This window comes from Megalobrama amblycephala, linkage group LG24 (assembly GCF_018812025.1).
Source record: "Megalobrama amblycephala isolate DHTTF-2021 linkage group LG24, ASM1881202v1, whole genome shotgun sequence".
Taxonomy (NCBI): domain Eukaryota; kingdom Metazoa; phylum Chordata; class Actinopteri; order Cypriniformes; family Xenocyprididae; genus Megalobrama; species Megalobrama amblycephala.
Genome location: NC_063067.1, coordinates 18190723 through 18216220, shown reverse-complemented (window position 1 = coordinate 18216220; position 25498 = coordinate 18190723). Strand labels below are relative to the sequence as shown.

The 25498-nt window shown below is 37.1% G+C and overlaps 1 protein-coding gene across 1 annotated transcript in view; it reads right to left on the bottom strand.

Moving 5' to 3' along the window:
* Positions 1 to 23164, bottom strand: part of znf385a (zinc finger protein 385A) — a 108967-nt gene extending 85803 nt beyond the window's left edge. Inside the window, 1 exon segment of the mRNA XM_048179389.1 lies at positions 22638 to 23164. Within this exon segment, the coding sequence (XP_048035346.1) occupies positions 22638 to 22764 (127 nt within the window). The 5' untranslated portion in view covers positions 22765 to 23164.
* Between the last annotated feature and the right edge of the window lie 2334 nt (positions 23165 to 25498).

Sequence of the window (25498 nt, the reverse complement as noted above, 5' to 3'; positions counted from 1 at the left end):
CGCTGAATATGGACACAAAGAGGAGAACAGACGTGCCAGCAGAGAAAATACTGTACCATGCACAAGCTCACTGTTCACGAAAAATAGGAAGAATAATATAAATATTAAATTGGGGTTGATATGAATGTATCTCTGAAGGGAATTGTCTTCAGAAAGGTTTTGATGGCTTTTCCTCTTATCTCCATATAAAACAGTAGCTTATTTACCAACGCAGCGCTGCTTTGTGTGTAGCGGTAACCATGGAAACGCTATATCACTGTTGTTCCATAAGCGCCACCTACTGTCAGAGAGTGAATTTGTATTTTCATTCAGTCAGTCTGCTGATTTTGTTTTGTGCAGGTGTCTAATGTAGCATAATTTCACAAAGCTAAAGTCAGACCATGCTGTTTTTGCTGTTAATCTTCAAATTATACAATAATTGAAATTAAAAACCACTGCTCATGCTCATGTGCATAACATCTTTGTTGGAATTGTGATAAAAATGCAGTGTTTGCCTCTAATATCAAAGAACTACACATATTTTTTTAACAAATAAACAACAAATAAATTTGCAACATTATCAGAATTGGCCAGTTAGCTTCTTAAAAAATTGAAATTGGCCATGGTAGCATCAGGTGCATCACTAATAAAAAAAAATATTAAATAAAGCATCTTTTTAAAAATCTAACAGTTTTTTTGCTGTAAAAACAAATGCAGTTTTAAAGAGCAGTGTACTAGTTTTCTTGCAAATTAATGTGTTGTTTATATGGTTAATATTAATGCAACTATCAGCGCATTGTTTTTTTTTTTTTTTTATTAATTCGGCCCGCACATGGTTATTTTTTTCCAATCCAGCCCTCAACCTAAAATGAGTTTGACAGCCCTGATTTGCATTATCTTGTTTCCATTCAGAATGTTTTTTTGTTGTTGTTGTTTGTTTGTTTTAAAGCTGTTTTTCACAAGATTTTCAGAAAAGGATTTTCAGGCCTTTTCTTCACAGGCTGCATTCCTGTATCTCAAACTGTAGAGCATTGCACTAGCAACCCCAAGGTCATGGGTTAAATTCCCAGGAAATGCATTAACTGATAAAGTGCATACCTTGAATGTAATATAAGTAACTTTGGATAGCAAAGCGCCTGCCAAATGCATTAATGTATATAAAGCTATCGTACAGCTACCAAATAAATACTGAGCACAAGTGACATGAGTAAACAATTACCAAGTTTTCATTTTTGGGAACTATTCCTTTAAATGAATTGGCTGTAAGAGCTTTACTTCTGTGTGTGTGTGTGTGTGTGTGCTCCGACAGGTGTGCAGGTGTGCATGGAGGAAAGGGGGGACGTTCTGACCGGTTGGCCACAATGGAAACTCCACACTGGGCAGGCGGCAGTGAATGCACATCGCAGTGCTGCTGCTCGGGTTACTCACCTCTCCTTCAGCAGCCAGCCCCACTCTTTGTCTCAGTCCTGCCGATGAAAACACTGGGGACCAGGCGACATGCCACGGCTCCAGAGAGTCAAAGTGTGTGTATGTGTGCATTTGAGGCACTCTATGGTCAGTCTTTGAGTGTGGGGCTCAGCAGATCTCCAACCTGCTCACTTTTCAAAAGCACATACACTTAGCGAAAAGACGTAAGAGAAGTGTAAGAGTTGAGTTAAGGATCGTTTACACCAAGAAACAATAACTATAACGACAACTCTTAAAGGATTAAGTTCACTTTCAAATTAAATTTTCCTGATAATTTACTCACCCGCATGTCATCCAAGATGTTCATGTCTTTCTTTCTTCCATCGAAAATAAATTAAGGTTTTTGATGAAAACATTCCAGGATTTTTCTCCATATAGTAGACTTCAATGGCCTCCAAACGGTTGAAGGTCAAAATTACAGTTTCATTGCAGCTTCAAAGCGTTCTACGCGATCCCAGACGACAAATAAGGGTCTTATCTAGAGAAACCATCACTCATTTTCTAAAAAAAATTTTTAATTCTATACATTTTAACCATAAATGCTCATCTTGAACTAGCTCTCTTCTTCTTCTTTATTAGAATTCCAGCAGTGTAGACACTGTTAAGTGTCAAAGTTTAAACTAAATTGTCATATACAATATGCTAGTGCAAGTATATAACAATTAGTTCAAACTTTAACCTGTGGAGGGCAATAATACACTTAACAGTGTCTACACTGCTGGAATTCTAATAAAGAAGAAGAAGAGAGCTAGTTCAAGATGAGCATTTATGGTTAAAACGTATATACTTTTAAAAATTTTTTTAGAAAATGAGCGATGGTTTCTTTAGATAAGACCATTATTCCTTGTCTGGGATCATGTAGAATGCTTTGAAGCTGCAATGAAACTGTAATTTTGACCTTCAACCGTTTGGAGGCCATTGAAGTCCACTATAAGGAGAATAACCCTGGAATGTTTTTGAAATTTTTATTTGAAAGTGAATTAATCCTTTAACTATAAAGTTATAAAACTCATTCTAATTTTATAAGAATAGGGACATCCACAACACACCTATAACAATAATGAAACGATATCATTGGAATCACTTTCTGAATGATTTTTTTTCCAGCTGATGAATGACAAAAACATTGACAGCCAGTCAGAATCCATCCGACTATAAAGAGTTTGAGCATTTAAAGCGGCAGATGACACAACTAAAGTGTTTGCTTATTTCACTTAATAAAATGAATGTTATCGTGAGTTGCTGGTGTGTAATTTATCGTTACAGTTATCGTCATTAATGGGAATGGGCCTTTAAAGGGCTAAAAGCAGGTGCAAAATAAAAAGGAGGAAGGGGATCTGGTCAAGGTCATTTAGATAAGGACTGTAAATGAGTCATCAAACACACATTCTGCACAAAAAAAGGAAGTTCATAAAAGAGTTGTTTTGCATCACACTACAGCTCATATAATGTAGTGTGTTGTCCACTGTGAAGTGTGTGATATTGTTTTTGTTTACTGGAGTGTAAAATAGTGCAGAGATGTGGCGCTTTGAGTACATCTGCAATCTAAAGGTCATCACAATGACAAAAGTCTTTGTTATAAATACCAACAACCCACATTAAATCAATAATAATTAAAAAATTAAAACAAAGATCTGAGATTACGATACAGGTCCGCAATACAGTGGAATGTATCATTTAGCTTTGCATGCACAACAATACAAAGTTTTTACCTCAGATGTGACCATGAACATGGAGTCATAGCAGCACCAAGCACAACTGAGCAAAAAAAGTTAATTAATTATTCATTTATTAATAGTCTGACAATTATTTTTTTTTAAAAGGTATATAGACGGAAATGTGGTAATGAACACAGATGCTGGCAGAGTGCTTGAAAACATTCCTCCATCAGATGGAGTAGCCTTCTTGAAAACATTCGTTGTCAGACGTAACTGATTATATTGGATAGACGCAGCTGTAATCAGATGGGTTAATGAAGCCATTAGCCCATCTCTCCAGTCACAAACATCATTCCTGCCTCTTTTAAAAGGAACGGAGCGGCACGTCTGTGCTTGTCTGTTTGTTCAATGAGGCCAAATTCAAGTACTCACAATTCTGCAACCCCTTGCACACTAATAACGAAATAAAACGCTCAGTTTAATGTGGAAAGAACATAACTTCAAAGGGAAAGTTAACTAGTTAAATTCTGAACATTAAGATTCATTTTTTCAATTAAAATCAAATTAACAATTAATTAAATAAAATAAATCTAATGCAAATTGATAATCAAAATTAAATAACTAAACAAATATAATTAATTCACCCATGTCACTCCAAACCTGCACAGCTTTCTTGTTGGCGTGCAATACAAAAGGAGATGTTTAGCAGAATGTCCAAGCTGCTCAAAATGAAAGTGAATGGTGACTATCTCTAGTCCACATCCACTCTGCTAAATATCTACTTCTGTGCTCTGCACAAAAAAGAAACTCAAAAAGGTTTTCAAACAACATGAGAATGAGTAAATGACAACAGAATTTTCATCTTAAAAATAAAATAAATATAAGACTCTATAAAAAAAGAGGTGAGAATACACACTTTTTTGTGAATTATCTTGCTTGACTTTAAAGGGTTACTTCACCCAAAAATGAAATTTCTGTCATTAATTACTCACCCTGATGTCGTGCCAAACCCATAAGACCAAGACCAATAAATCCAAGAGGGAGAACTGTGACCTTCAGCGTCAGCTTGAATTTATCTTGAAGAAACCCCATAGAACTTGCAGGTCTACACAAGTCATTTTTAAGTTAAAAAGAGTGGCATTAAGGACGTTTTGAGCTAGAAGCTCATCAGAGAATGTTTGTAAAGCCGGTCTTGACTGAAGTGCCAGGGGTGCCGCAGCACTTAACACAAAGTCTTGGAGAAGAACCGAGGGAGAACTTACCTAAGATCATCCTCAAAGCCTCGCTCCTACGATCAGGACCGGCTCTCCTCGAATTCTAATCCAGGGGAGCACAAGTTCTTCTCCGCGCTCCTCTCTGCGTCTCTCTTCCAAACCAGAAGTGAGTCAAGCAGCCAGCGCAGCGTGAGAGAGAGCATAGCTGTTGTCCATCCTGTATCTCGTATGTCCTCTCTCTTCAGGTGAATGAGCAGTATTCTGAGGGGAGGGATCTGCAGGTCTACTTCTTCAAATATCTACTTCTGTGCTCTGCACAAAAAAGAAACTCAAAAAGGTTTTCAAACAACATGAGAATGAGTAAATGACAACAGAATTTTCATCTTAAAAATAAAATAAATATAAGACTCTATAAAAAAAGAGGTGAGAATACACACTTTTTTGTGAATTATCTTGCTTGACTTTAAAGGGTTACTTCACCCAAAAATGAAATTTCTGTCATTAATTACTCACCCTGATGTCGTGCCAAACCCATAAGACCAAGACCAATAAATCCAAGAGGGTTTTTTTATCCCCCATAGAAAGCAACGTAATTACCGTCATTCAAGGTCCAGAAAGGTACTAAAGACAAAAAACAAAACAAAAATAATGTCTTTATTCAACAAATTCGTCATTTTCCTATGCTGTTCGCATTCAGCACTTCCTTCTATGTCAGAACAAAGTCGCTATTTTTGTTTAGTTTTTGCGCACAAAATGTATTCTCGTCGCTTCGTAACATTAAGGTTGAACCACTGTAGTCACATTGACTATTTTAACAATGTCTTTACTACTTTTCTTGAATGACGGTAATTACATTGTTTTCTATGGGGGATAAAAAAAAAAACCTCTTGGATTTCGTCAAAAATATCTTAATTTGTGTTACAAAGATGAACGAATGTCTTATTGGTTTGGAACGACAAGAGGGTGAGTACTTTATGACAGAACTAACCCTGGGTGAACTAACCCTTTAACAGAATATACTGGACATAAAGAGTCTCCTATGCTGCATGTATATTTAACAAACCAGCCCATTCTGCTTGCAAGAGATGGTAAAGACTTATTTAGCAAACGTGAGGCTGATTGTGGTGCATAATCATACACTGCAACTATAAATTATTTCTGTCTGTAGTAATAATGGCATATGCACACGCACACACACAGAGCAGACAGATCACACATTACAACCCCTATAATCATTATGCTTGACTCCCTGGAAAACATGCCCAGAGGAAAAAGCCGGCGAGAAGTGTAGCAGCCCGGCTGTTAAATTAGCCCAGGCATGCGTTAAACAATGTGGCCTCAACTGGTGTTCCCTCACAGAGCATTACACAAACAAACACACACACACAGCAAAACACAGGTATGTTACAGGTACACTAAATCAAACTGGTTGTGATGATCTAAAACAACTAGAGCTAATCCACACAATGACAACTGTCCGACACGATTGTTTTGTTGCAATAGAGTGCAGAGGCTATATTCACACAACCCCTACAGGAATATGAGCTGGCTCAGATGCTGCAGCCTCTAGTCACCACACACACATCTACAGCCTAGAGCAATAGAGGAACTCTCCAGAAGCACCCAAAAGACTGTAAAAAATGCTCATGCACAACATTAATAAACTGTCGAGGTTGTTTATAGATTTAGTTTTAGAGCTGAGTCCAGAGCTTAAGATATACGATTAGAAACTCCTGAAGAGAATTTAATAATTGCAAATTAAGAGACGCAGCATAAGATATCGGTATCAGTTCTCAGCCAATATTACATATTCTTTTTATTTATTGGATATTTAATTATGCATCATGCAAAAATTCCTTTGTACATTAAGATTACCTTTGTCTTCATCTAATACATACCTGAACTTAGTTTTTAAAAACAATAATAATAAAATAACACTGTTAAATATACTGTACATTTTAGTACATATTACAATTTTGTGATGCGTAAATTCATTTGTTGCAGTTTTTATTTTTATTGTTTTTATTTATTTAGATATAATAATAATAATAATAATAATCAGTCATTTATCATTATTGGCCAAAACATTCAAATAATTATCGAAAAATATCTGTATCGGACATAATTTTTATATTGCAATCATGATAATGATAAACAAAAAGATACGCACAAAGAATATAATGGAATAAGTCAACATATTCACTCACACACACACACACACACATACACACAACTGGTCGTTTTATCTCATCATAAACTAAGGAAGTTCAACTTAGGAAGTGGATTGTTTGGTTCCCTTGATTTTTTCTCTTTCATATTTGAGGGTCAAAATCCCTCTGAGAATGGACAGCGGGAGTCTGACCAAGGGTGAAACAGCTTGTATAGCTGGACACCCGCTGCTAGAACTGTGACCTTCAGCGTCAGCTTGAATTTATCTTGAAGAAACCACTATGATGTATACTTGCACATCAGGTCTACACAAGTCATTTTTAAGTTAAAAAGAGTGGCATTAAGGACGTTTTGAGCTAGAAGCTCATCAGAGAATGTTTGTAAAGCCGGTCTTGACTGAAGTGCCAGGGGTGCCGCAGCACTTAACACAAAGTCTTGGAGAAGAACCGAGGGAGAACTTACCTAAGATCATCCTCAAAGCCTCGCTCCTACGATCAGGACCGGCTCTCCTCGAATTCTAATCCAGGGGAGCACAAGTTCTTCTCCGCGCTCCTCTCTGCGTCTCTCTTCCAAACCAGAAGTGAGTCAAGCAGCCAGCGCAGCGTGAGAGAGAGCATAGCTGTTGTCCATCCTGTATCTCGTATGTCCTCTCTCTTCAGGTGAATGAGCAGTATTCTGAGGGGAGGGATCTGCAGGTCTTCTGCCGTCTTCTCTCAGGTGAGTCAGAGGGCAATGTGGGGGGAGGGTCCGGACACGGGGGTTGGGGGGGGGTCAGAAATGCCAGAGCCTTTGGTCAGTTAATGAGCCGAAATCCCTGCAGGCACACCGGGATGAACCGTGCTTTTCTACAGCAGACAGAAGATGAACAGTTTCCCTTCAACAGGAACATTTCTCAGATAACATGAAGAAATGCCTCAGTAGCACAGTCAAGCCGGTGTCTGCGCTGCACTCTCTCTCTCTCTTTCTCTCCCTATCTCTCTCTCTCTCTCTCCCTGCTTCTTGTTTTTGGGGTTGGGTATAACCTAAAGGCACCTTCCCTGCCTGCGCTCTGATTGGTGGCAGTCCCAACCAATTGGAGAGGCAGCAGCCGCTTGTCATCCTGCAGAGTGGAAAGCATGGAAGCATTGCCACACTCTCTCTCTCGATTTTTCCCTCCATCTCTTTCACTCTCATAATCGGTCTGTTTATGGCAATCGCAACGGTGGTGGTCACTTCTCCATCTCTCATTCCTCTTTTACGCTTTTGCAGCCTTCAAACTTGTAAGGGGATTAATGTCCTCTTCGCAACTCCATCAGGCTCCATCTCTCTTTTAGTCTATCTGTTGCAGGAAATATTTGTTACGCAAAGCTTTTCTCAATAGTTTGGAGAGATTTGAGATTTGAGGGGACAGAGCGTACGGAAGAGATGGAACTGAGAGCGACAGAGCAAAGGAATGAGGAGGAGGAGGGGGAGATTAAATTCAAACTGACAGAGGGATGAGGAGACATGGAGTGACACGGAGAAAAGACTGGAAGGAAGAATGAGAGAGACAGAGAAACTAACAAAGAGAAAGAGAGAGAGAGAGAGCGACACAAGCCTCAGTCTTATTTAGCACAACTGGGCCAATTTCAAAATGTGTCATTGTCGGGATGAAATGCACCACATAAAGAATTTAAAATTGAACATCTTTGGTATGTAAACGTTTCGGCTCGCCTTAGACAACAGCCGAGCTTATGGCAGCCTTTCCGATGAAGGAAAAGCTATGCTGCAGGGGTGAATCCACCATTTAAAAAAAGGCTAGAGAAAAAAGAGGTGTCAAAAATGAATTCTCTTAAGCCAAATACTTGCAGACACACTACGCACGCTTGAGCCAGGGGCTAGAAAAATTGCGATCTTTCATTTTGTCTTCCTTTTCCCTCCTCTCTCTCCCTCTCTCTTTCTCTCTCTTCTGTTGTCTCTGGCTTGTGCAGTAAGTCAGCGAGTGGGGATGTGAATACTAAGGAGGCTGGCTGACACTCTCGATAGTGCACTGCACAGAAAATAAAGGAGGGTGGGGGAAATTGGACATATAAGCTCCATTAAAAGTGCCAAATGCATAAATGTAAAAAAGACTAAAGGTGCATTATATGTGCATTCGCACGCATGCTGTCATCTGATCCCAGAAGGCACTCATATACACTATTAGACCAGCACCTGAGCAAACAGCTCATAATGAGGATGGACTCGTGTGTGTGCCCTGATACACAAATGGGTAAACACACTGATACAGGTGAGGTCTTTATACTGATCTTTACTGATTAACTGCTCATCATTGGAGCTTTGCTTAATCATTCACTTTGTAAAGGTCAGGAGGAAGGTCGTGAATCTGGGTTTGTCAACTGTGGATGCAGACGGCGACAAAGTAAACAAAATGCACCTTCTTGCTGAGGATATAACGTGTTTTGGATGCTGGTATGCTGGTGTCCTTACCAGGGTTAAGCAAAATTCAGAATTTAAAAACTGGCAAACTATGATCATTAATTTTGGCATTTAATTGGCCACAACCCATTGGAATTTGAATGGAAATTAAATGGGAATGACAGGAGGAGGAATTTATTTTTCAGGAAGTAAAGGCAGTAATGAAAGTTTTCATAATCGTCATATCCAAGTCCTAAAGCAGGAATAGGCAAACGCAATCCTTGAGGCCACTGTCCTGGAGAGTTTAGCTCTAACCCTAATCAAACGCACTTGAACCAACTAATCATGTCTTCAGGATTACTAGGTTACAGGCAGTTGAGTTTTTAATTGGGGTGGGAGCTAAACTCTGCAGGACAGTGGCCCTCCATGACTGAGTTTGCCCATCCCTGTCCTAAAACTTCCAAACAAGGTTGTCATGTTAACATTCAGCATTTGTCTAGACAGGCTTTCCATCTCTAATTAAAAACTACACTTCCTGGGACTGAATGAATAAATTACAATTTACTTTAAATCTAACTGCTTAAATTTTAATTCAAATCACAAATGAACAGAGGATTAAAGACATTTTCATTTCAATTATGAATGAGGCTTCTTATAGCTTAACCAGCAAAACAATATGACCATAACATGGCTATGATGGTCAACTGGTGCCAAACCAGCAAGATCCAGCATAAACAATAGCATTTTTAGGGATGGCCAATATGTAATAATTAATTAAAAAAAGTAATACGTAATAAAAAAAAATGATGTCATCATGGCTGATAACAAATAAATGGCAGATTTTAAAATTTTATACTACTTTGTCTAATTAATAAGTGGGAAAAAAAACATTATAAACTCAAAATCATTTTGAATCCTGAATTTAGGCAACAAATGTACAGTAAAAAAAAAAGTGTACCTAAAGTACATGTACAGTTTACATGATTTTCTCAAGATTAGATATAGCAGTGTTATTAAATTATTAATATTATTTTATATAATTATTTACTTCAGGTGATCATTACATGATGGCATAGGTTATCTAAATGTAAAACATTGAAGAAATGACCACGAACAATCAAATATTGACTTTTCGAATGCATTTGATTTAACCTGGGCTGCATTTCCCAAAAGCTTTGTGAGCCTAAGCTGATTGGTGGCAATGGTTTCTATGATCTACATATGCTTTTGGGAAACACAGCCCTGTTTTTTTTTTTTTTAGTAAGGCCATCTGAGCCTGTGAACGTCAAAGCACTGATAAACAGGTTGATTAAATGGACCAGCCCAGTCCTGGCAAACCGAGTGACGGCTGGGTGGACAGTGTGCCGGTGTGTACGGCAATGCAGAGCTCACACGGTAGTGTGACCGTGTGTGTCTCATCAAAAGAGGGTATAGGGTTCCCTCATTAGTTGTGTTGGGATCAATAATTCAGAGCAGGGCCTTGTTGAGCTCAATGGTCCAAACGCTAATGTGCTGTCTACCCACTAGGGACTGAGACCCAGCAGGACTTTAATGGATGTCATGATGAGAGGGTGAAATCCAAGAATGGGGATCCTCTTGCAACCCCTGGCTCCGTGTGCGTGTGTGTGTGTGAGGTCTGGGATGGGTATGGTCACAGCATGAGGAGAATGGCTATTAAAGAACAGGTGTGAAGAGATGGATGGATAGATGAGAGCGCCAAGAAGAAGAGCTGAAGATGACAAGTCACCCTACAGTAACTTCCACATACCAACAATTGTTACTCAATTAACTCAATTAGCTCTTTCTGTGTGTGACAGCTTTGGCATCACATAATCAGTTCCTGACTACCTTGGAGTCATTAATGACACTACAGATTAAAAAGAACACTACATTCATAAACATGTTTGACACTTAATAAGAAAACAGCTTCTTATTGTTCTACTAAAAGGAGAATTTAAAAAATATTTTTTACTAAAAAACTAGACAAAATATACATTTTGCACGTTAATCAAACTTGCATAATCACTAGAAATATTTTTTGCAACATCTTGTGATGATGCAAGTTTGAGTAGCCTGCAGTGTTTATATTTTTTATGTTTATGTTAAACTTTCTAAGCACATAGGCTTCATACTGTAGGATTCAGGTGTGCAAGGCACTGCATGTTCTACTGGGCTATATATATATATATATTATATATACAGTACAGTCCAAAAGTTTGGAACCACTAAGATTTTTAATGTTTTTAAAAGAAGTTTCGTCTGCTCACCAAGGCTACATTTATTTAATTAAAAATACAGTAAAAACAGTAATATTGTGAAATATTATTACAATTTAAAATAACTGTGTACTATTTAAATATATTTGACAAAGTAATTTATTCCTCTGATGCAAAGCTGAATTTTCAGCATCATTACTCCGGTCTTCAGTGTCACATGATCCTTCAGAAATCATTCTAATATGCTGATTTGCTGCTCAATAAACATTTATGATTATTTTCAATGTTGAAAACAGTTGTGTACTTTTTTTTCAGGATTCCTTGATGAACAGAAAGTTCAAAAGAACAGCATTTATCTGAAATACAAAGCTTCTGTAGCATTATACACTACCGTTCAAAAGTTTGGGGTCAGTAAGAATTTTTATTTTTATTTTTTTGAAAAGAAATTAAAGAAATGAATACTTTTATTCAGCAAGGATGCATTAAATCAATCAAAAGTGGCAGTAAAGACATTTATAATGTTACAAAAGATTAGATTTCAGATAAACACTGTTCTTTTGAACTTTCTATTCATCAAATAATCCTGAAAAAAAATATTGTACACAAATATTTTGTACAATTGTACACATTAAATGTTTCTTGAGCAGCAGATCAGCATATTAGAATGATTTCTGAAGGATCATGTGACACTGAAGACTGGAGTAATGATGCTGAAAATTCAGCTTTGCCATCACAGGAATAAATTACTTTGTGAAATATATTCAAATAGAAAACAGTTATTTTAAATTATAATAATATTTCACAATATTACTGTTTTTACTGTATTTTTAATTAAATAAATGTAGCCTTGGTGAGCAGACGAAACTTCTTTTAAAAACATTAAAAATCTTAGTGGTTCCAAACTTTTGGACTGTACTGTATATAAAACATAATATTTAATATAATATATAATAAAATTCTCCATTTTCTCCATAAATGCTCCTAAAGAGAACTATAAGGAGCCTGAATTAAATAAGAAAATCATACTTATCTGATCAGTTTGTAGAAGTAAATGAAGAGGTATCATATGAATCACAATTTCAGTACAGAGAACCGCAAGGCTCAGTACTAGGACCATTGTTTTTCACATGCTACCCTTGGGTTTGGCGTTAGTTTTCACTGTTATGCTGATGATACTCAGCTCTATATTTCTTCATGCCTTTTTTTTCTCCATTTAACACCTATTTGCCACCTGTTTGCCACCTGATGTCACCTGTTGGAGTTTGGGTTCCTTGCCGCTGTCGCCTTTGGCTTGCTTAGTTGGGGACACTTGACATTTGACTTGACATTTGATATTCAACAGTATTCTTGACATTTATTCAACAGTGCTTTGATCTGCCTGCTCTTTGATACCAATCTTTCATTTTAAGCTACATTTCTAGCATCTGTAAAACTGCATTTTTCCATCTTAAAAATACATGTAAATTACAACATATGCTCTCAATGACAAATGCAGAAAAGTTAGGTGACCTCAAGGCTAGATTATTGTAGTGCTCTACTGGGTGGTTGCCTTGCATGCTTAATAAATAAACTCCAGCTGGTCCAAAATGCAGCAGATAGAGCTCTTCCTAGAACCAGGAAGTATGACCATATAAGCCTGGTTCAGTCAGCACTGCACTGGCTCCCTATTAAACATTGCATACATTTTAAAAACTTGCTAATTACTTACAAAGCACTAGATGGTTTAGCTCCACAGTACTTGAATGAGCTCTTAATGCATTATAGTCCTTCAAATCTATTGCGGTCTCAAAATTCTGGTCAGGTGATAATACCTAAAATATCAAAATTAACTGCGGGTGGTACATCCTTTTCCTATTTAGCACCCAAACTCTGGAACAGTGTTCCTAGCCTTGTTTAGGAAGCAGACACACTGTGTCAGTTTAAATCTAGACTAAAAACACATCTCTTTAACCTGGCATATACATAATGACATTTCTATAATTCAAATCAGTTAAAGGATTGTTAGGATGCATGAATTAGGTCAACCGGAATGGGGAACACTTCCTATAACACCAGATGTACTTGTTACATCATAAGAAGAATGGCATCTATGCTAATATTAGTCTGTCTCATCCTTATCTGGAGGTTGCCGTAGTCAGCCGGATCTGAGCTGTATCCACATCAGGGGCCGGTTGCATAAACCACTTAGACAAGTCTTAAAAGTTAAGACACTAATGTTTTTCTTGAAGAGTGGTCCTAATTTTTTCAAGTCCGTTACATAAAAAGGTAGATTGGTGTGATTTGAATTGGAAAAATAACATTGATTACCCCTTGGTTAACTGCAAGTTGGTCAAACTTGTTCTTAAGACACAGTCTTAATATAGTGACTAAGTTTATACAACTGGCCCCAGATTGTGGACCTGCACCTACACATAAACTGGATGAAATATTTTGAATGCTACCAATCTACAATCTGATTTCTGACTTGTGATGCAGCCTGAATCATAATCACACCATGTTCATTCGTTGGCGAGAGGAGAACTGGCCCCCCGACTGAGCTTGTTTTTTTTTTCTTCTCCATTCCATCACCTGATGGATTTGGGTTCCTTGCCACTGTCACCTCTGACTTGCTTAGTTGGGGATACTTAATATTCATCAATATATTGATTTGACTGCACTTACACTATTGGATGAGAACTGAATTGAGCTGGATGATGATATCATTGTTTTCTGCAGAACTGCTATAAATGAAATGAACTAATTTAATAATTAATGATCTTTACAATGGAACTGAATCAACACTTAACTGACTTCAGCTGAACAACGACACTATTTTCTTTCTAGAGCTGCTTTATAGCCGAAATGAACTCTGTTCGCATCATTAATTATTCCTGTTACTGTAAAGCTGCGTTGAAGCAATTTGTACCCTATACAGCACCTAATAAATAAAGGTGACTTGACATGCAAAGGCCTGGAAGTATAGGCTAATACCCCAATTTTTCCTCAATTTTCATAACTGTAAAGGATAAGAAGAGTCTATTAACATGTCATTTTATAAGTTTATAACTGCAATGATACTGCTGCTCACCTCAGAATGTAAATAAGCCATACATATAGCTATAAATTAAAAATAAATAAACTTTATTTAATGTGCTCAATTTATTTAAAGTGTCACCATCAGTTTCCTTTGAAACAATGTCTCAAAATAACATAGGCATAGCTTGCGAGGTGCGGCATGAAAACACGCCACATGAAACTCCCTTAAACTGCAAAAAACACGCTGAGAACAGGTTCATACTTATCCTATTTCTATGGGATGATACAGTGCATTAATGTTCCACAACCAAAGAGTAGAAGCAAGCATACATATCCTCATTAAAACATAAAATATTTCAACAATATCACATCACAAGAGTGCCTTTATTCTGAATCAACAGCAGTCTGTTCTGATATTCTGACCAAACAGCAAGCGATGTTACACAACAGTACAATAAACAAAAAGTTAATATTGAGAAACTTACATTTTTGACGACGTATTTCCGGTTACCACTGCCTGTTTTTGCTCCACAAATGAAAATAATTTCAAATGAAGCCAAAGAAGAATTTAACGTTGCATGCTTCCGAGCAACAGTGGCATTAAGTTCCCTAATGAATTAGTGTTTTTTTTAACAAAACGGTTGCGAATTAGTGTTTTTTTTAACAAAACGGTTGCGTGAATGATTCAATGATTCACTCATAAAAACAGAGGCTCGGTTCAAAATAGCGTATACTAGCATACAGCTCCTACAATATAGTAGTCGATTCTCCAAATTCAGCCAGTCACATTTTCTCTCCAGGATGAAGTGTTTTTGAACGAATCGGTTGAGCAAATGAATAAATCACTCACTCATAATACAAAAAAGTCAATTGTCGCCCCCTACTGGTGTAACTGCAGAAAGAGTCACTGAAAAATCTGTGTATAATAATACTTTATAACACAATTGCCAGAACAGCATAGTCTGGAAAAGATATATACCATACTTCATCACAATAATTACCATGGTCACAAATTGCAGAAATTTCAAAATGCACCGATTTTCAAAAATGTTGTCACTATAGGAAGCATGTCCATGTGAGGCCATGCTAGGCCAAGAGTCAGAAGAGTGTAAGTCAAGTGCTGCTGTGTGAACCCTATAATCTGTCTATATCACTGCAACCATATGGAAGGAACAGAGAGAGAGGGAGAGAGGCTGGAACACCTCTGCTTGCCACCATTCAACCATAAAAGTCCACTGCCAGAATAAACCTGCACTGCGACACACACAGAGGACAAGGCCTTGACTCCCATTCTACAGTCCATTTCATTATGTTCTAAAGCTCCTCACTGTATTATCCCTACCTACAGCAAAGGCAAAAGCGCTCTGCTGCCATCTGCAGGTTCAGAGGTGCTATTACACATAAGAATCATAAATAAACACAACATAAAGCAGCAAATCAATGACTGATTTTCATAACAAAAACATATATATATATATGATGCTTTGTAACTGTGACATTTAAATAGGGAATCATCTTGAGGATTTCAACATACCTGCTAAGTCATATTTCATTCTCCCTCTTAAAAGTACCAATTACACAGAGAATTATGGTTTATTTAGAGAGCTATTTTTACACAGAGCCTTGGGGAATCACATCCCAAAACGTACACACTTCTGTAGCGCAGCAGCCTGGACCGCCTCCAGACTGCAAACCAAGCCTTGCAAACTAAGCCTCTCATGCAAGCAGCAAACAGGGCAAAGCAGGGACACAAACCTGGGACACAAACAAACCTGGAACTAGCATGCAAATTTAAACACTGTGTGCAGGACCAGATCAAAGATGCAGAGACATCAAGAGCCAGAGAAAGTAAGCGAGAGAGAAATAGAGCTTCCATGTTGAGATACTGCCCAGCTGCAGGAATAGGTTTCATGTGCGAGGAGGACCAGGCCAAAACATTTTAGGGACTCTGTGAAGGCTTCCCTGTCTGGCCAGAGGCCCATGGGTATATTGGAATATTGAGGTTCTATTTTTAATGTGTTTAACGAGAGACCAGAGCACAAGAGATTAAATCTGGACTCTGAGTTGGCCAGTTCAGCAGACACAGATACAGTATATCTAGGGATAAGGTGAAGCCCAGTTGTAAAATCTGTGTACTAACAGATCTTTTATCATCATCATCAATTCTCAACATGCTCCTCTGGTACTAAGAACAGACCAAACAAACATTCTGTAGGGAAAAGTGTCATATATAATTTGTTCATGTTGGATATAAAGGGTTGTATATAAAATGTATAGCAAACTAGAATTAACCCATTATCAGAATATTACACTTTAGTGGTTTAAAATCTGATGATTGACTTTAACATGGAATGACATTCTTAAGGTGCTGTCACATTTACGAAATTTTAAGAGAAAAAAATAGTATAGCGATGTGACTGAAAAACATTGGTGTAGGATTTACTTTGGTAACATTTTACTCAGAAATTGCTAGAAGCCTAAATTTCATAGCTAAATGAAACGGCAAGTAACACATTGAAATAAACATGAAATTTTGAAGTCGACATACTGAAGTAGTATTTTCTGGTAAAACATACTCAACATACTCAAATAATATTTGTTTCCTTTCAATGGCGTTTCAATGGAACGTCATAGGCGGGTGACGTCATGACCAGGAAACTATAAAGCACACCTGAACCAAACAGTGTCAGCTTCTGTGTCTTCAGTAAACACTCTCTGTGAAATTGATGATGATGTTTTTGTCCATGGCTCTGTTTCTTCTTGTTATTTCGTCTCTTAAGAGAATTGGAGACCTTTAAGCACTATCAGTCTCTCCTTCTTGCTTGGACTTCGCTCCGGGCATGGTTAAAGCCTTCTTATTCCTCAGGAAAGCTATGTTCCTAAGGTTCCCACTAATGTGGCGGGCCCTATTATGCTGCAGGCTTTTTGTCCTCCTCCATTCCAAGATCCAGACCAGGAAAGCTGGTCAGTGCGGCAAATTCACATGACCAACTTGAACATGTTGTAAAATCTACATGGGGAAATCGTTTGTTCGCCAGTGAAATTCCCAATCATGAGGATTCCAATTGAAATTAAAATCTAATAAATATAAATATGTAGCAGTAGAAACATTTATAATTTTATTGAGGTAAGCTTTTCTCAACTTTATCGCAGGACACGCTTACATCTTTTTGGCAACCAGCTTTTGTCGATGAACGTCACAAGCGGTATTTTAAAGAAAATGTAAACACTGTGGCACTTTGAGAAAATTGCTTTGCCTTTTGACCAGTGTTGGGGAAAGTTACTTTTAAAAGTAATGTATTACTTTATTATAATATAATTATGAAAAGTAATGAGTTACATTACTTTTGCGTTACTTTTTCTCACCTGGGCTGGGTTTGCTTGTTTGTTTGTTTTTTAATAACAACAAAAAAAGTTAAATTTTTTGGCAAATGTTAAGGCCCTTTCACACCAAAAGTGAAATGAATAAGCCTAAAGCAGAAGGAAATGCATATATTATGCCTATACAGTAGAGGGCGCAGCTCAAACAAATCTTTCAGCTGTGCCGCCATTCTGGATTAAATAGGATACAGGAGAAGGTTCAGCACTCTTATTTCTAAATCTACTCTAAAGGTGATGATACACGGGGCAACTTTTTGAGCAATGTTGCCGAGCAACGTTGCTTGGGCACTTTCCCACTGAGAATGAGCAACAAATATATATCTGGATACGTTCGATCGGTCGTGGGCAATTTTTTGAGATCCTCCAATCAGAATGTTAGCAGCCGATCACGTGACCGGTTCGGAGATTTCAGAAAAAATTCAAACAAGATGGCGGCCTCTCAGCGGCAGTGGAGCGGAGAAAAGGAGTGTGAACTTTTATATTTTTACGCTAGTAAGTTGTCATGCGTCAACCCAAAACAGGGAATTTACCTCATATATTGCTTAAAATACCAACAACTGTCCGAAAGAAATGTGTGTATGCTGTAATGAAGCTATTGAATGATTTCAGTTAAATACTAAAAAGACGGGATTTTTCAACATTTGTAGTAGCGTAGGCTGCAGGGCGTTTGACATTTGAATAGCTTTTGATGCGATCAACGCGGGTTCGAATCCGCCTTTTGCCGAACTCGCTCTTCTCCCTTTTCCTGTCACAAATCAGATCGGAAAGGCATTTATTTTTAATAAAAATGAAGAAAATATTTGAAAAGTTGAAATAAAGTGCCTAACAAGTGTTTATAATAAAGTATTTATTGAGTTGGCAATAGATTTGCTCCTCTCTGATTAGTTGCTGCCAACTGTCCGTTGCCCTAATTAGTTGCCCTGTGTCTCATCAGGTTGCCCGTTGACGGCAACATTGCCCAGCAACATTGCTCAAAAAGTTGCCCCGTGTATCATCACCTTAACGTAATTTTTGCTTATTAGTATGGCTGAATTAGATCATTGAAGGTCAGCAGCAAAGACACTGGATAATAAAGTGAGATTATATGTTATATTGCTGTATCAAATTGAGCCCGAATCAGACCCAGATGAACAGAAATCGCGGCTTTTAAAGGACGTTTATGAATGGTATTTAATTTAGTATTTGTGTCAAAGTGTTTAAATGCTGTCACTGCTGTTTGTTAGCTTTCAATATAGTTTTATCCTGATTAAAGCTTTACTGTAGCCGAATACATGACTGAGTAGTAGCATTTTTGTAAAGGTATCGTTTAATTTATAGCATGAACAACTGTTTGTCTATGAACATAGAAGTTTGTTGGATAAGTATGCACTATAATACAGCTAACTGGCTAGCGAAGCAAAAACGAGTTGCTCTTTGTATATGTCCTTGATGCAGCCAAAAAATAGCAACCGGACTATATGTTTAAAAGACATGTACAAACAATAAAACCTACTTACAGTTTGGGGCTGATAAACAGCAGCTTCTGCTTTTAAAGTGGGAACTGCTTCTTTCAGTAAAAGCTTGTGCTTTTGTGCAGTAATAGCCATCCAGCATTAAACTCGTGTAGATTCTGGAAGCTGTCTTCAGCGCCGCATCCAGTGTAGAAAATATCACAGATTATAATGGTTTCTATTATCTTTTTAACGCGTCGCGTCGCATCGCGCCGCTCGCGTCCGGTGTAAACAACTCTTCCGCTTTCATTATGCTGCGCCACATGGCCTCGCCCACTTTGTTGCGTGTTCCCGGGGGCGTGTTTTGCAGGGTTTATGATGTCATCAACCCGGGAAGAAGCTCGTTGTAGTCCAAACCGGTCGTTTTTGTAGGCATTAAACTGCCATAACTTTAAAAGACAATATCTTCGTTTGCATTGAACTTTCAGCGCTGTAACTTTGCAGATACTGTTTATGCTCAAACAGCAACATTACACACTAACTAAAGTTAAAAAAGTGAAATCGCATTGAACCACCCCTTTAAAGTCATTGATTAGCATATTCTGTCATGATAATCTATAAATCGCTCATGTGGGAACTGTTGTAAGATACTACAGAGCCAGAGAATACTTGCTGCATAAAGATAAAACAGGTACAGTTTAGTTTAATTACGGTTATAATTTGTCATGTTATCATCTTGCTTTTTAATAACATGGCCTCACCCCTTTGTTGTGTGTTCTCGGGGGCAGGGTTTATGTAAATTTTAGGGTTAGTGATGTCACCAAACCGGGAAGAAACTTGTTGTAGTCCCTACCAGCTGTTTGTTGTAGTCCTTAAACAGAGAATTCTTTAAAAGAAAATATCTCCCTTTGCATTGAACTTTGAGTGTCATAACTGTGCAGACGTTGTTAATGCTTTAACAGCAACATTACACACTAACTAAAGTACACATTAAAAAAGTGAAATCGCAATGAACCACCCCTTTAATATAGTTCATTATTATAGGTTTTCGTAAAATTGAGTTTTTAGTCATTTTGAGGACTACTGAATGTTTTTGTGCAAGTGAGATGAGTCTAGAAATACAATAACCAACATGTTTCCACAGCACACACAACACCTCTGCATTTTATTTCTCTCAACATGACGACAGGAGAGCTGTCAGTCAATAAATGTAAAAAAGTAACTTGCGTTACTTATTTGAAAAAGTAATTGAAAAAGTAATGTGTAACTTTACTTGTAATGAATTACCCCCAACACTGCTTTTGACCAATTACAATTAATGTAAAATCTCACTCAACCTATAGTTTTGGGACAGGACAACCTGTTTGACCAAACATTAGTATTTTTGCAATAGCATACAATTTGGTACCAATAGTGGCACAAAAATGACATGCTTCACCTTTCAAAATCATTACAAGCTGCAAGAGCATTTTCTTGGCTACATAAACTTTGGTACATTGATAATAATTTAAAAAAACACAAAATAATGGCAACTAAAATATTGTTTTCTAAAATGTGTATTCTGTATATCACCATTCTAAAGCATTAAATGGCGGAAATTTGCACCAAAAAGTCTATACGGTCATTATTCTTTCTTGCCATGTCATTCATGCACATTTGCAGGCCACTTCTGGGATGGCTGGATGAGGAATGCATTTCACAACTTACCCTAAGTTTTCCTTCCTCTCCTTTCTTCATCTTAAACTACTCATGACTTTTATGTATCGAGAGAGCTGCAGCATATGTGCCATGTGCTCTGAGAACATACTGTATATATCAACAGCAGTGTGTGCTGGAGGACGGGTGGTGAATTTAGAGACTACGCTGAAAGGTCAAAGAGACGTCCAGCACCCAGCCCACTATATAAATAATAACTTACACTGCAAGAGGAAAAACAACAGCCATATGAGTAGGAAACAAAATATATATTAATAAAGGTGTTGATCTGACATTTAAAATAGTTTATCATGTTGTGTCATTTCGTTCATATAACCTTTTTTGATGTTTTCTCCTAGATACATCACATCTAATTTAGTTTTAAAAAATGGGAAAATAATACAACCTTGCATAGTGCAAGGTTAAAGTGTTTTATTTTGATATTCATTAAATATGCGTGAGACCTTCACGCTTCCGCTTCGGTGCCCTTGAAAAGCACAGAGCCAGCAGCCGGCATATGAGTATCCGTTTGCATGACAGTGGATGATCACACTAAAATTAGAATATTGATCAAGAGTGGATCCATATCAGTTAGGTTCCTGTGCAACAAGAAGGAAAGATTTCTAGAAAGCTCTGGGAGGGATGAGACATTTCCAAACGGATAGCCTGTGTGTGCTTTTCCAGCTCTGCGTATGAGGAGAATGTTGAAGTTGACTGTCACTCTCTCTCACACAGAGATGCTAATTTCACACCTTTGGCAGAAGACAGAGAGCCTCCTAATACCATGTCTGCACCCATCTATCTCAGCAAACATCCAGGCTTGTACATATAGACGCTTACACGTATACACACTTACATGAGCACACATTCATCTCAAGCTTCACTATAATCTCATTTATGACAAACCTGTGTCAAATGCGTCTCTTAAAAGCGTGTTTGATGATCGTATAAAAAAGCGACTCATTCTGTCAGGTCAGTCTAACAACTGGAAAAAATGTAAAATCATATAATAAGAACAAAATAAAATAAACATAAATAAACGTTATTACTTATATTAATAATCACATTAAAAACAATATATTTTGATATCTCTAATATAAAAAAAATGAAATGAATGAAAATATAAAACATTGCAAGTTTTAAACTGGTTTAAAAGCTTTACTGCAAAGTTCAAAATTCACAAAGTGTGAACACTGCCTGACCTTCAAAGCTAAACTCTATTTTACTTCCAAGTACACATATTAAAAGTCACAAAATGGTTCTTGACCGTTTTTCTTTTCTTTTCAACTGCTGATGTCCTTCACATTGGTGAACGTAAAATCAAACGAGGTACGTTTAAAAGGTCATTCCGGGAAGATTTTTGACAGAATATAGTTCATTAATGGCTGTGGGCAATATTTCTTCTGAAATTGTTAGCACACTCAATCAAACAAAGCCTACAGGCATGTGCACTTACACACATACACACACACACACACACATATAATACGTCTATTGCAAGGATTTTTAGTGGCCTGCACGTCTCAGATCCAACTCCTTTTAGGTTTATTGGTGAGCATAATGAATGCTGTGACAAAACTATTGAACGTCAGCTTTCTTATTACTGATGAAGAGACAAGAGGAGGCGTAAATCTACCGAAAATGCCAGTTCAAATGTCCATGAGAAGTATGCACTTCTTCATACGAAATACAATCTTGATAATGACAACATTGACATGACTAAATTAGAAGAACTAAATGCTGGTCATAGACTGGTGTTGTAACTCCATGAGATGTATCACATCTCCTAAACTATTCATCTATGTCCTGGATGCTATGTATATCTATTGTAAATGCCATAGTACACAAATAATTTTAACCATGAAAATATAGATCAGAGTTATTCTATAATAAACTGTTAGTATATATAAACACATAAATCCTGTACATTTCTGCATATGCAGCAAAAAGGCTCTCCAGGGAAAACAATTTTGTGCTCGGATGTGCTGTGCTCACATGAGACTGCAAACAGAAATAGAAATTAGTGGATGTTCTTACCTGAACCCCACATTTGACCCTCTTCCTCTGACTGTTTCCCGTCCACTCGTCTCCTCTTTCTGTCTCCGAGGGTCTTTCCACTTGCACCCTGACACCACAAACTCCTCGTAGAAACCCTCGCTTGCATGAACAACAGGGCGTCCGGACTCGGTTCTTTGAGGTTCCAGGGATATTTGGAGCCAAAATAGTCCTGATGAACTTGAGTGTCTCCTGCGCAAAGTATCGCACAGTCACACAGAGACACACATTTCCTTCTTTTAGCCCATCCCACTCTCAGTCTCACCACACTGAGAATACAGGACAAGTGCAAGAGATTCCAGCAGATAATCACACCAGGACTTTAATAAGTAAGGACAACTGTGTGAGGAAGGGGAGAGGAGGAGAACGAAGAGGAGAAGGAGGGAGCGGGTGAGAGAAGGAGAGAGAGAAGAGTCAAGTGTCAATGAAAACACGGATTGGGATGGAGAGGGAGAGAAGTACAGACTGGGGAGAATCTTTCCCAGGAATGGTGTGACAAAATCCAAGGCTTATTTCATAATATGGACAACTTTGTTGTTGCATAACAAATTATTTATACTTACTTACTGAAGCTTGGGAATCTTGCAACTAGAGAAGGACATCAGGAAAATTTTCTAGTAAAAGAAAAAGTCATGCAAAGTATAGCCATTCCATCCACTCGAGTATATACATATGGACACTTAAAAATGTATACATACTTATATAAGCATCTCAAGAGCTTCACAGTAATCTCAAATCTCGCTTGTGTGAAATGTATCTTGCTATGGAAGATTGTAAAAAAGCAATTTATTCTGTCATGTCAATAACAATTGGATTATAAAAAAAAATACTAATAAATTATTAATATTATCATGTAGCAATTCTCATTATAATTAATATTATTTGTAAATATTTGTTTAATATTTATATTTATTTAATATTTATTTTTTGATAATATTATCTTGAGATATTTAATATTATAAATAAATTATTATATTTTAACGTTATTAAAATTAAAATTATAAATAAATAAATATTATTATTAAACATTATTTATTTAATATTTGTTTATTTATCTGTCAATAAATAAATAATCTAGTGCTGTCAAACAATTAATTGCATCCAAAATAAAAATTTGTTTATATAATAAATGTGTGTGTACTGTGTATATATATTAAATATATACATAAATATGTATATATAAATACACACACATACATGTATATATTTAAGAAATATTTAAATGTATATGTGTATATGCTTTTATATATAAATGATAATATTTATAAAAGTAAGCATAAATATATTTTTGTTAAATATATACATGCATGTGTGTGTATTTATATATACAAAATAAATATACACAGTACACACACATATATTATGTAAACAAACTTTTATTTTTTTGACAGCACTAAAAAAAAAAAACACAATCTTCTGCCTTTTCCATTTGAAGTTTGGGAATCATGCAATTGGAGAAGGATATCAGGAAAATTCCAGTCATGTTGAAGCTGCGACACATGACTATTGGGGATCTGTGTTCGATTCCGGTCTAGGTCATGTCCTGATCCCTCTCTCTCCACTTTCCTGTCAGATCTCCAGTGTCCTGTGAAGTAAAGGAAAAAGCCAATGAATAAAATAAACATTTCAGCCATGCAATGTAATTCCATGTCAGTTCCATCTAGTCTGTGGCTCGATGAAGCATTCACTTTGTGACTTTTCCCAAGCCACAAACAAGATGGATGCCATACAACATCTGATGGCGACGTATTCCCGCTTAACTTCTCCTAAGTGGGCGACAGCTCCGGTGTGGGGTCTCGCCTGAAAGGAATGCGCCAAATGTCATGTCTGATGTGAAACTCTAGACTTGAATATTAAGTGACAAACTATAACCACAAAAGAGAGAACAAGCAGCAACAAATCTTCAAAATCTCACAAATCATTTCACGGAAAAACCTCCTTTAGGATTAATATGACCATCCTAGTTGAGTCATCTCACATTCACCTTTCAGACAGATTAACATATTAACTGCAGAATTTGTTTATGACACACAAACCAACACTCAGGGAAGTTCCTATCAGATGAAGGGCAGAGAGGGGTGGAGGGGCCACTTTTTTTGAAGCAGTAAGCACATTTCTACAGCCAGGCGCAGTGAGATACAGTTACAGAACATGGTGACAGCAGCAGGGCCTTTCCCTATACCAGTCATAAACAGCTTCCAAATGCTCACACCGCAAACCATTAATGTTCTCTGCCACTCACTATGATCTCACTTTATGGTGTATGTATTGGCTTACGGCAATTGGTTTGGCTCCAGTAAAAGGAACACAACTTGCCGAGGCCTCTGGACTCATGTTTGTGTCTAGTAAATGGTGTGCAGCCCAGGGAATCTACTATTTCTACTAGAGAACTATGTGTGCAGCCTGTAGCGGTTAACTACATAACACAGGAATCTTTATAGGGCTTGTTAAGGATTATGCTTGACATGAGGTCTCCATTCCGAAGCATTTACTATGTGGTTTTATAGCATATAAAATAACAAATTTCGCAACGACGCAAGACTCGTAATAATTTATTCAAAAATACTTTGAAAAAAAAAAACTTATATAGATAATAAATTTTAATTTCAGAACATTTGGTCCAAGAAAATGGCATGAAATAAATGTATAGATAAAAATCTAGATTTATATAACTTCATTTTCGGTTCTAGAAAACAGCACAGTAAAACATAACATAGCCTATATTTTTTCAGTCATTTAATCAAAACTTTTTTTTTATCTGACATTTTGTTTGTAGTTCAAATTTTAATTTTGTGTTTCTGTTCGTCCAGCAGAGGGAGACATCACATCACTATTTTAAATGT